At 48.6% G+C, this 12,005-nt stretch overlaps 1 protein-coding gene across 1 annotated transcript in view; it reads right to left on the reverse strand.

Annotated features, from left to right (window-relative positions):
• CCDC47 (coiled-coil domain containing 47) overlaps window positions 1-12,005 on the reverse strand; it is a 240,077-nt gene that overhangs the window by 21,069 nt on the left and 207,003 nt on the right. The window contains exon 11 of the mRNA XM_086923806.1: window positions 11,824-11,933. Coding sequence (XP_086779932.1) covers window positions 11,824-11,933 — 110 coding nt within the window. The remainder of the gene's footprint in view (window positions 1-11,823; window positions 11,934-12,005) is intronic.

The raw sequence follows: 12,005 nt of genomic DNA on the forward strand, positions 1-12,005 counted from the left end.
TTGACCAGTGATTATGAATGAGGTTCAGAATATCTGTAGTGAGTGAATGAATTCTCCTTTCCAGGGATTCTTCTTGACTTTTAGTTCAAATGGGAGACCCATGAGTCTGGTAAGTACCACATTTAAGTTCCAAACTCAAGAGGGTGGAACTCTAGGTGGAATTATTCTTTTAAGTCCTTCCATAAATGACTTGATGGCTGGTACCCTAAACAAAGACAAATGTTTTGGAGATAGGCTGCTATTGCAGCGAGATGCAGTCTAATGGATGTATACGCTAGGTTACATTGTTGTAGATGCAAAAGGTAACGGATGATATTTTGAATAGAAGCATCTAGTGAGTTGATTTTGTTATTTGTACAGTAAATTACAAATCTTTTCCACTTTGCGGCATAGAAAACTCCAGTGGTAGGATGTCTAGCCTCTTTAATGATGTTCATGCAGTCTGGCAGGAGATTAAGTTAGCCAAACTCTAAGATTTCAGGTGCCAGATTGCAAGGTTGAGTTGACTAGGATCTGGATGCCTTATCTCCCCATGGTTCTGAGTGAGAAGTTTTTGTGAGAGGCGTAGCTTTTGATGAGGAACTACTGATAGTTCCAAGACGGTTGTGAACCATTGCTGTCGGACTATGTTGGAGTAAATTGGATCATTGTGAGGGAATGCTGTTTGAGCTTCCAAACCACAAGTGGAATGAGTGGGAGAGGCAGAAAAGCGCAAGCAAATTTGCCAGACCAGTTCATCCATAGCGCATTGCCTTTGGACAATGGGTGTGGATAACTGGATGCGAAGCTTGGGCATTTTGGTGTGCGGCAAACAGGAGTATTTTTTGGTGGCCCCACATATGAAAGAATGAAAGCAGAACTTGAGGATGAAGTTTCCATTAGTGGTTCTGCAATTTGATTGTGTACTCCTTGGAGGTGTTCTGCAATGAGATACATGTTTTGAGGAATGGCCCATCTCTATATGCTTTGAGCTAGGTGTGAAAGCTGCAGAGAGTTCCTCCCCCCTTTTTTGTATGTAATACATTGCTGTCATGTTTTCTTTATGGACAGGACAGCTTTGCTTACGAGATGGAGTTGAAAAGATTTTAACGCTAGGAAGATTGCCAACAATTCCAGGTAATTTATGTGAATTGTTTTTGCTGAGGGGTCCATATGCCCTGAATGGATTGGGCCTGAAGATGAGCTCACCAGCCGGTCAGCGATGAGTCTGCTGTTAGCACTATCTGAAGAACCGGGTCGAGGAACGGCAGCCCTTTGTAAAAGGTTTTGTGTGTTCCACCACTGCAGAGAGCGATGGGTACGGTCGTCTACCAACACCAGATCTGTTAGCTGACCTAGAGCTTGGTTCCACTGATGTGCCAAACACTCCTGTAAGGGACACATATGGAGTCTTGCATAAGGGACGATGAGAATGCAAGAGGCCATCATCCCGATTAGCTGCATGAACACTCGAGCTAGTAGTGAAGGTTGAGGCTGAAATTTAGCTATTAGAGCTTGTATGGTGTTTATCCTGACTGGGTTGGGGTATGCTAGAGCTTTTGAAGTATCTATCATAGCCCCTAGATATTGTTGTATGATGGACGGTAGGAGGTGGGATTTGGTGAAGTTTACAGTGAATTCCAAGTCGTGAAGCAGTTGGATTGTTTTGTGTGTGTGTTGCACACAGGTGCTGTGTGACTTGGCTTTTATGAGCCGGTCGTCCAGATAAGGGAAGACATGAATGTGCTGTCTTTGTAAGAGGCCCGGAACTACAGCAAGACACTTGGTGAAGACTCTGGGTGCTGTAGTCACCCCAAATGGGAGGACTTTGAATTGGTAGTGTGACCATCTACCACAAACCTGAGATATTTCCTGTGAGCGGGGTGAATGGGAATATGAAAGTAGGCGTCCTTTAAATCCAGAGTGGAGAGAAAGATGCCCTGTTGAAGCAGTGGGAGCACCCGTTGGAGAGTGACCATGTATGTGGAAGTGATCCGACTGAATGTAGAGGTTCAGCGGTCTGAGGTCCAATATGGGCCTGAGAGAGCCGTCCTTTTTTGGAATTAGGAAATAGAGGGAGTAAACTCCTGTGCCTTGATGAGGCAAGGGGACTGGTTCTATTGCATGTTTTTGTAATAGAGAACCTCTTGTTTGAGACGTGTCAGATGTTCCGAGGACATTGGACTTTGTATGGGAGGAATATGTGGGGGAGTAGAGGTGAGTTCCAGGCAATAACTATACCGGATAATTTGTCTTACCCACTTGTCTGTTGTGATTAAATTCCAGACAGGTAGGAACTTTGAGAGACGTTTCCCGACAGGAGTGGGATGATCGGGGGGAAGAAACTGTTTGGTGGTAGGGGAGTTGCGGTTATTGTTGCTGCGACCTCTTCCTTTACCATTGTTGCTTCTGTAGCCTCCGCAAAAGTATCCTTTGGAGGACGTTTGAGTGGGGCTCTTATAGGAAGAAGAGGGATGTTCAAAGCCAATGGTTTTGGAGCCAGCTCCATAGAAGGAGCGGAAAAAACAGCCTCTAGGGTAAGGGAACTGTAAGGCTCCCATGGATTTAGCAGTGTCTATCTTTTTTCATCTTCTCTAAAGATTTGTCAACTGAGGGCCCGAAAAGATGCTCTTGATCAAAGGGCTGATTTAGAATGGCAGATTGCACCTCCCATTTGAATCCGGAGGCTCGAAGCCAAGCGTGCCTGCGCAACAAAATGCTAGTGTTAATGGTGCGAGATGCGGTATCTGCTGCGTCAAGCGCACATGTAATTGAGGTGTTTGAGATCAGTTTCCCTTCTTGTATAAGGTCATTGGTTTTTTGTTTGTACTGGTCAGGGAGGTGTGGCATGAGCTTTTCAAGCTCATCATAGTGTGCTCTGTCGTACCTAGCCAATAAAGCTGGGGCATTGGCAATCCGCCAATGATTTGCAGCCGGTGACGCAATACGTTTACCAGATGCGTCTATTAGTTTGGACTCCTTATCAGGAGGGGGGGTGTCGCCTGTACTCTGAGTTTGCCCTCTTGCGTGCATTAGACACCAAAAGAGAATCCAAAAGGGACCTGACCTTTAATGTAAATTGGGTCATTGGGAGCTGCCTTATACTTTTTATCTACTCTGGTGTTGAGAATCCTGGCTCTGACAGGGTCCTTAAAAACTTCTGGGGCAAGTTTGCGCATGCCTTTTAACAGTGGCAGGGTGTGCGTGGACTTTTGCGAGGGTGCAAAGGTTTCAAGTAAAAAATCTTCCTCTAAGGGATCAGAATGTAACTGTACCCCGTGGTATTGGGCAGCCCTATTGAATAGTTGCGCAAACCCAATTTTGTCATCTGGTGGTGATGGCCTAGATCACAGCTTTCCAAACTTTTCATGTTGGAGACACTTTTTGGAGATGCATCATTTTGTGACACAGTAAGGCAGTGTAGTGAGCGAGCGAGCACGAACCACCTAAGAGGGGTTCGGGAGGAGTGAGGGGTCCCGCCCCGGAAGAACATTTTAAAAATAAAAGTGGGCAAATGGTCTCCATCTGTCTGTCTCCCTCCCTCTGTCTCCCTCCCCCTGTCTCCCTCTCTCTGTCTCCCTCCCAAGTCTACCTCTCCCTCTCTGTGTCTCCTTCCCTGTGTCTCTCTCCCCCTGTCTCCCTCTCCCTCTCTGTGTGTCTCCCTCCCCCTGTCTCCCTCTCCCTCTATAATAATAATACATTTATAAAGCGCCTGGTTACGCCATCTCGGCGTGTCCCCGCGCTGGGTGAGCGGAAGAGCAGTGGAGCAAAAAGCCAGCAGATCGAAACTAGGCAATGAACAGGTAGGTTTTAAGTAGTTTCCTAAAATTAGGTTCCGACCTTTCTAGCCTGAGAGATAAAGGAAGTTTATTCCAGTTCTGTGCTGCTAGAAAGCGAAAAAAGCGACCACCCATTCTCGCCTTCTTTATCTTCGGAATTACCAGCTGCCCGGTCCCACAGGATCTAAGGGACCTTCCTGGTACATAACTGGTGACCAAATTCCCCAGATATGATGGAGCCACATTCTGAAGGATACGATGACAAGTAAGTAGTGTCTTAAACATCACTCTTTTCTTGACAGGGAGCCAATGCAGAAACTCAAGGGCAGGATTCGACGCCACTCTTCTGGGCAGAAACAGAGCCAGTCGTGCTGTCTCATTCTGAAGAACCTGTAACCTTCCCAGGCTCTTGGCTGAAGCTCCCAGATAGAGTAAATTCCCGTAATCAAGACGGGATGTAATAAGAGCATGTATCATCGTCTGTCTGGCACCCAAAGGGAGAAGATCCAATGTTTTACGTAAAGTTTTTAAGACTCCAAAACATTTCCCCACTAAACGACGGATATGACCGTTGAAAGAGAGGGAGGGGTCCACCCAGATCCCCAGATTTTTCGCCTCAGTGCAAGGTGTAGGGGTAAGACCCAGACTCGGCGGCCACCATTCTGAGGTCCAGCTAGACCTATCTCCACCTGCCACCAGCACCTCAGTCTTGCTACCATTCAGCTTTAGGCAGTTCTTATCCATCCAGGAGGCAAGCTCCTGCATACATGCTCTAAAGTTGGATGCCGCAGCCAAAGGTGCCTGGGATAGGGAGATCAGCAACTGGGTGTCGTCAGCATAGGAGACTACATCTACCCCAAAAGCCTGTACTATCTCTGCCAGCGGAGACCTGTATAAATTAAACAGGGTGGGGCTCAGGGCCGAGCCCTGAGGTACCCCCTGTTCCAGTACAAAGTCCTCTGAGTAGTAAGCCCCTCGTCTGACCTGGAAACTGCGCCCTACTAAAAAAAGATTTTAGCCAACTCAGAGCTGGACCCGAGACACCACCTCTGTTCAGACACTGCAGCAAGGTGTAATACGCCACAGCGTCGAACGCTGCATTGAGATCTAACATTATCAGTGTCATGGTGTGTCCCGCATCAGCTCCCTGCCTGATGGTCTCCGTGGCCCTTAGAAGAGCAGTTTCCGTGGAATAGCCTGCCCGATATCCCGATTGAGAGGGGTGTAGGAGATTAGCGTCTTCCAAATGCACCATAAGTTGTTTGACCACTTTCTCTGCTACCTTAGCTAAATAAGGCAGCAACGAGATGGATCACAGGTTTTCTAGGATATCCTGGCTAACATTCGGTGAAGTGATTCAGTCTCAGCCCCGTCGTACTATCTCCCACATGTTCCTCAAAATCAGCTCCACTCATAAGGTTACCAGAAAACGATGAGGAAATGTTCCTCAACTTCTGTGAGAAGTATTTTGCCACCCTATTACATTCTTCCACCGAGTCATTACTAGATGCTGTCAAACTAGCCAGGGTGGAAATTTCCTTATAGATTTTAAAAAGTTCTTTTGTGGAAGTCTCAGCTTTACCAATTCTGACCTTATAATGAGTGGCTTTAGCCCCTCTGAGTAGGCTTTGATATTTCCTCTGTCCGTCTCTATATAACAGTCTGACCTGGGATCGAAATCCCTTTCTCCATTTCCTCTCCAGTCGCTTACAGCCTGCCTTAGCCTGCTGTAGGGTGGGGATAAACCAAGGAGCGGATTTCTGCTCTCTGTTCTCAATTTTTTTCAGGAGCAACGGTGCCACTTTATTAAGGGCATTAAGGATACGCCTCTCCAGGTTCTCGCTAGCAGTCTCACTGTGAGAGCCTCCTGGGGGGCCCCCTACTCTCAGCTCTCTGTTAAAGGTATCCTGAGTAAAGATTTTCCACTTCCTACATGATAGCTATTCATTACCCCTTTCTGACTCTCCTCTATAGTCATATCTATGCCGAACGGTACCAGAAAGTGGTCCGACCAAGGAACTGGTAACTGAGTCAGTACCTCCACATTCTCCCAGCTTGCAAACACCGGATCTAGCAGGTGTCTTTGCTGGTGTGTGGGGGAGCAAGATTTTAGGTCCAGATGCATTGACTGCAAGTCCTGGCATAACTCAGCAGCCTCCTTATGCATAGGGTCCTCAAAATGGACATTAAGGTCACCCAAAACCAAACGTTTGTCACATCTAATGGCAAGGTGTCACCCTCGCCCTCTCCCTCTGTCCGTCGCCCTCTCCCTCTGTCCGTCGCCCTCCAACCTCCTTCCGTCGCCCTCCAACCTCCTTCCGTCGCTCTCCAACCTCCCTCCGTCGCCCTCCAACCTCCGTCGCCCTCCAACCCCACTCCGTCGCCCTCCAACCCCCCTCCGTCACCCTCCCACCTCCCTCCGTCGCCCTCCCACCTCCCTCCGTCGCCCTCCCACCTCCCACCGTCGCCCTCCCACCTCCCACCGTCGCCCTCCCACCTCCCTACGTCGCCCTCCCACCTCCCTACGTCGCCCTCCCACCTCCCTACGTCGCCCTCCCACCTCCCTACGTCGCCCTCCCACCTCCGTCGCCCTCCCACCTCCGTCGCCCTCCCACCTCCGTCGCCCTCCCACCTCCGTCGCCCTCCCACCTCTGTCGCCCTCCAACCTCTGTCGCCCTCCAACCTCTGTCGCCCTCCAACCTCTGTCGCCCTCCTCCCTCCCTCTCCCTCTGCCTGTCACCTCACCCCAGCTTCCCGGGCGCACACACAGCCACACCGAGCACTTCACAGGTCTTTAAAAGGCCATAGACCATTAGCACATAACTGCTGCGAATTAGGAGGCATTCCTATACACTCTGACTAGGAATGCCTCTTAATTAGCAGCAGTTAAGTGCCCGCGACACACCCACCATTTGCAGGCGACACAGTACTGTGTCGGGACACACAGTTTGGAAAGCTCTGGCCTAGATGGATAGAGGTCCGGGTCATTATGTGGGTCGGGATTAGTTTTGTAGTCATCTGAAGGGTCTACGTCGTGTGGGATAGTATGTGCATCATCATCCCCATCTGGATCTATATTCCCACCCCATCGGTATGATCATCCTCATCTGGTGTTTGAGATGAAAAAGTAAGTTGTGGGGAGTGTGGTGGAGAAATTAAAATATTTTGATCAGCTGGAAGAGGAGAAGGAAGTGGGGAGGTGTTGGTACTCCTTTCATTTCAAGGTTATTTCATATTCCTCTGAAGTTTTCAGTTTTCTCTTTTTTGTAGGATTGTCAATGACTTTGTCAGTCTCTGGGTCAATAAAAAGAGTTTTTTGTTTTGGATCCGAAAAATCAGGTACAGGCTGTGTGGGTAAAAAAATTTTTTTTCGGTGCCGAAGATTTTGGGAAAGAATGTTCTTTGGGCCGAGTCTCAGAGGCTTTCGGTGGGGTCTTGGACTCCTTAGGTTTTGTTCTAGGAGTTTGTGGCTACAAGACTTTTTTTCTCTCCGGAGATTTTTTCGGCTCCGAAGCTGTTTTCGTCTCCGAAGATTTTTTCGGGTCAGAATGTTTGCCCTTGGTATGTTTAGACACCAAGGGCTTCGGCGGCGAGGCTGTCTTCGGTGTCAACGAAGAAGGGAGAGGCACATCTTTGGTCTGGTGCTTCGGTGCCGAAGGTGACTTTTTGGCACCGGAATGGAGTAGGCTCGAGCCGGAAGGCTTGTCTTTAGGTTTCATAGTCGGGCCTGATGGAGGGGCGTCTGAGACATGTTGCTGGTGTTGACCCGAGCGTGAGGGTGTTACTGGAGCCATAGGTTTGGTTTTTGGCAGGGGGGTTTCGGTACTCACAGACTGCTGAGCCGGAGTGACTGTATCCCCTTCGACGTCGGAGTCATCAGCATTCTTCATCACATTGTTGCTCCAGCTGGACATTGGGATCTGCTCTGAAGATGTCCGGAATCAACCTGCTGCTGCAAGACGGGACGTCGAGCCCGATGATCACGGATGGTTTTCTTCGACATGAACGATGCACAGGCCTTGCAGTTCTTGTCTTTGTGTTCCAGGGAGAGGCAGAGATTACAAACTTCATGCAAGTCAGTGTGTGGGAACTTAGCACTACACCCGGGGCATTTTTTGAAAGGAGTCCTTTCCATTGACTGCATATGTGGTCGGCGCAGATAGGCCCAAGTCGAAGATCGAGGAGTGTTTTGAAGATGCACGTCGAAAGGGAAACACGATCGAGACAATACCGTAGAGTGGAGAGGGATTGCGCGTCAAAGGGGGGTTCAAAACCAACACCGACCCAAAGCGCAGCAAATCACATCCGAACCCGATGGCGGGAAAGAAACAATCTAGAGATGGAGTCGATGTCCATGGGCACTATCACCCTAAGGAGGAGTCACCTACCTCGTGACTACAAAGACTTCTTCCAAGACAAAAACTAAGTGCAAACATCCAAGCCCAACACCAGATGGTGATCTATGCACAAGTATACGATCTACAGCTCCTATGCCTCGAACAGGGTATTTCTCCCTCCCCACCCATAGCCTCGGGTTGGTTACAAATTGGACTTCGGTTCTCTCGGTATATCCTACTTGAGGGAATAACTATCAAACCCTTAGGAAACCTCAACCCTAACAGCCACCCCCACTTTTTGCCTGGTATTTGATGCAATTTTGACCGAAGTGCACTGAGTTCATGCTAACCAGGTCCCCAGTGTAAGAAAGTGGCTCTGTATATACTGCACCAAATTAAGGTTCAGTGTGCACAGAGTCCACAGTCCCCAGAGGTTTGGCAGAGGTTAAAGTTAGATATAACCTTACTCACAAAAGCATTTTTTGTACACACCCAGTCAGCAAATGGTCTCACACACTCAAGAACTGAACTCTAGGCCAACTGTTTTGTATATAAAAATATATTGTTTTATTTTAGTACCACAAGTAGGTATAAAAATACTTTTTCAGAATGTGGTGCTACAGTTGAAATACTTTCCATTAGCAATAGACTTTTCAATGCAATAGATACAGTTGTTGCAATATGCAACACAATCCCAACACAATAATAACATTCAGCTCAATGGGAAGTTTTGAGTAAATGCAATAAAATCACTTTACAAATGTTTTTTCTTACTCAGGGCTGGATCCTGGATTCAGCCCTGGTGCATTTTCTGTAAACAGTTGAAAGAAATAGTTTTTGTTACACAGGCGATTTTTAAGGAATATTTGTATGTTTTGAAAATTGACACTAAGAAGACATTTTGTTAAAAAACAAGCAATGTTATCCTATGGAGGAAAATCAGGTTATTGGAAAATCACAGTTGTAATCACTTTTTAGGGTCAGTGATGGGCACAAAGATCCTCTCCTGGTAACAGGTGAATAATTTCATTGATCAGATGATTTTTTGTGAATATTTTAAAGTTTCAAAACTCGACACTTAGAAGTAATGTTACCCTATGGAGAAAATGCAAGTTATCGGTTTTCAGGTTAGTACTCGACTGGCAGAGTTAAGGTTCTGGGGTAAGACTCCGGGGTCTCCCAGGGTCAGGTAGGTACAGTTGTTACACCCTCCGCGGCACAGGGGCAGCAGGGTGCAGAGAGAGTAGGCCCAATGTTAGTCTATGGCGGGTAGGGGGCATTTGGTTGGTGGCTGCTAGCAGGCAGACCACGCGGCTGTGGAAGCAGGGCTACTGGTCACTTGCTCAGGGCAAGTGGGGGAAGTAGGATAGAACAGATGCTGCACTTCCAGTGGCACCCGGGCGGCTGGGTGCAGCATTCTTTTGGGCCGTCGGGCGCCCAATGTATTTCAAAGGGAAAGCTGCCAGATGAACAAAGGCTGCAGGCTCAGGGACGGAGATTCTTCAGGTGCGACCACCACTTTGAGACTTATGTTGGGATGCTGTAGGTTAGGTAGACGCCCAGGAGTTGGGAACAGGGGGTCGTGGGGCACCGGGTGCAGGGGTGTCTTTTGGGGTCGGGAAATCTTACCCTCTGCTGGTCGCGGTTGGAGTGATCCCTGGTTGTGAGGCTGCAGGCGTCGTCCGGAGCGTCGAGCAGGGTCCTTGGCTGCTGGATTCGTGGTCACAGTCACCAGGGGGATGTCCTTGTGGTCTTTGTTCACTCAGGCACAGGCGGGGCTCGGCGGGTGCAGAATGTGCTGGATTCGCGGTTCCTGGCTGGCACCAGGGGTTGCTGCTGTTTGAGCAGTACCAGTGCTCGTGGGAGTCCCAAGCTTTAGATGAGCAAGGCAGTCAGGTCCTCCAGGGTTTTCGAGGTTGCTGACCACTGGAGACGCCAGGATTTAGCAGGAGCAGGTTAGAGGGTCAACAGGCCTATAGGGCTGGGACCAAGTCAGTTGGTGTTGTCCTCTTGTTAGCAGCTGCACAGCTGGTCTTCTTTTTTTCTTGTTTCGGAATTGGGATATGAGGAAGGAAGGTTCAGGGTGCCCATGAGTACTAAATTTAGGGGCGTTACAGGTAGGGAAAGGTCAGGGACCAATGGGTCCCTGTCCTGGGGTGAGTACACCCTCTATCCTGCCACTCTCCAGTGGGAGGGGGACAGGAGCTTAGTCCTGATTGGGGTAGGGCTCTCCATCCTCAAGATGGCGGTAGCCCAGAGTTTTGCTTCATCTCGCCTCTCCCACCTGAGGAGTGGGTTTGGCAGAGGCTGGCACACCCCCTTTCCTCACTTAGGTTTTCCCGCCAGTCTTACCGCCAGAGTGGGGGTCAGAACCGGTGGGGACCAGTTGCCGAGTACAGCAAGTGGTCTGGAGAGGCTCACAAAGGCGGCATGCCTTTGAAGCCTCCCCTGCCCATCCTGGGGGAGGACACCTAGCATCTCTTCTCAGTATGTGCATTGTTGCAGGCCCAAGAGAGCGGATGGGTCTCTACCAGGGGTCCAGCAACATGTCTGCTGGGTGGCAGCCTAGGCAGCCTCTCAGTCCAGACACGGGTTGTGGGTTAGTTTCAGGGGGCAACTCTAAGTTGCCCTCGGTCGTGCATTTTACATTAAATCCCACACTGGCATCAGTGCGGGTTTAATGTGCTGAGAGGTTTGATACCAAACTTCTCAGTCTTCAGTGTAGCCATTATGGTGCTGTGGAGTTCATAATGACAACCTCCCAGCACCATATACTCTTAATGGCAGCACTGCACTTACAGTGCCCAGGAATGGACCTGGGTACCGAAGGGGCACAGGGCTCATGCACCTGTGCCCACACCACTGGCATAGTGCACCCAGCTAGAGGGGTGACTGAGGTATGCCAGGGGGATGTGTGTTTGTGGGCATGACACACAGGGATGTGTGCCATGCGGACTGTTTGGTTCTGCACCAAGACACTCAGCCTCCAAAGGCAGTGTGTGTGTGTCAGGGTACAGGGCCTCTAAGGGTGGCACAATAAGTGCTGCAGCCCTTAGGGGCCTTATCTGGTCACAGTGCCCTGGGTACCGAGGGTACCATTTACCAGGGGCTGACCTGTGGCCAGAGATGCCAATTTTGTTGTAGTTTTGGGTTAAAAACACAGGTCCTGGGAGCCTGATTGGCAGGGACCCAGGGTACATCAAGTCAAAGTGAATCAGAAATCAAGCAAAAAAAAAAAAAAAAAAAAAAAAAAATGGTGGCGGGGGTACTGCAGCGAGAAAACCCACTTTCTCACACCCAGTGCTCTTTCCCTAAGGCAAAGTAATGGTTCAATTGTACCCCAAATGGCAAGACCTTTAGCACCTTTGTAAATCCTAGTAAATGGAACCCGTATTATTTGACTTTGCTTGGTTAACAGTGCGGTTGGTTGGGGGGGGTTTGTTCGTTTTTTTTTTAAATTTCTTTTGTATTATTGAAATTGCAAATCCCTTCAATATTGTAGTTCATTTGTATATGAGAAAAGTGTCAGCCATGATAACTGAATGTTGATGCTACGGAAGCCTCTGGGTCAAAGAGCTCCGCTTTATGTGTACTTTGACAAATAAAATATGTTCTCCAAACAAATATACTGCAGGCATCAGCTTTCGAAGGTAAACTTCAAAAATCAGTTTCACTGTAAAACAAATGACTGTCAAGCACATGCAGAAGCCAAAAAGTAGTCTTCTTACCTCTCGGTTAAGACGGAATTTCCTGACTTTGTCAATGGAGTATATAACCATGTTCATCAGTGGGAGCAATCCTTCCATGTCCTTTGGGGAAGTGTTCCCTAAGCCAGGAACTATAAGAGAAATAATAGCAACCTATTGGCACAGACTGAACGATAAGGCTACTGCATTTGTATTTTATAGAG

This window comes from Lissotriton vulgaris, chromosome 5, assembly GCF_964263255.1.
Source record: "Lissotriton vulgaris chromosome 5, aLisVul1.2, whole genome shotgun sequence".
In the NCBI taxonomy this organism is placed as follows: domain Eukaryota; kingdom Metazoa; phylum Chordata; class Amphibia; order Caudata; family Salamandridae; genus Lissotriton; species Lissotriton vulgaris.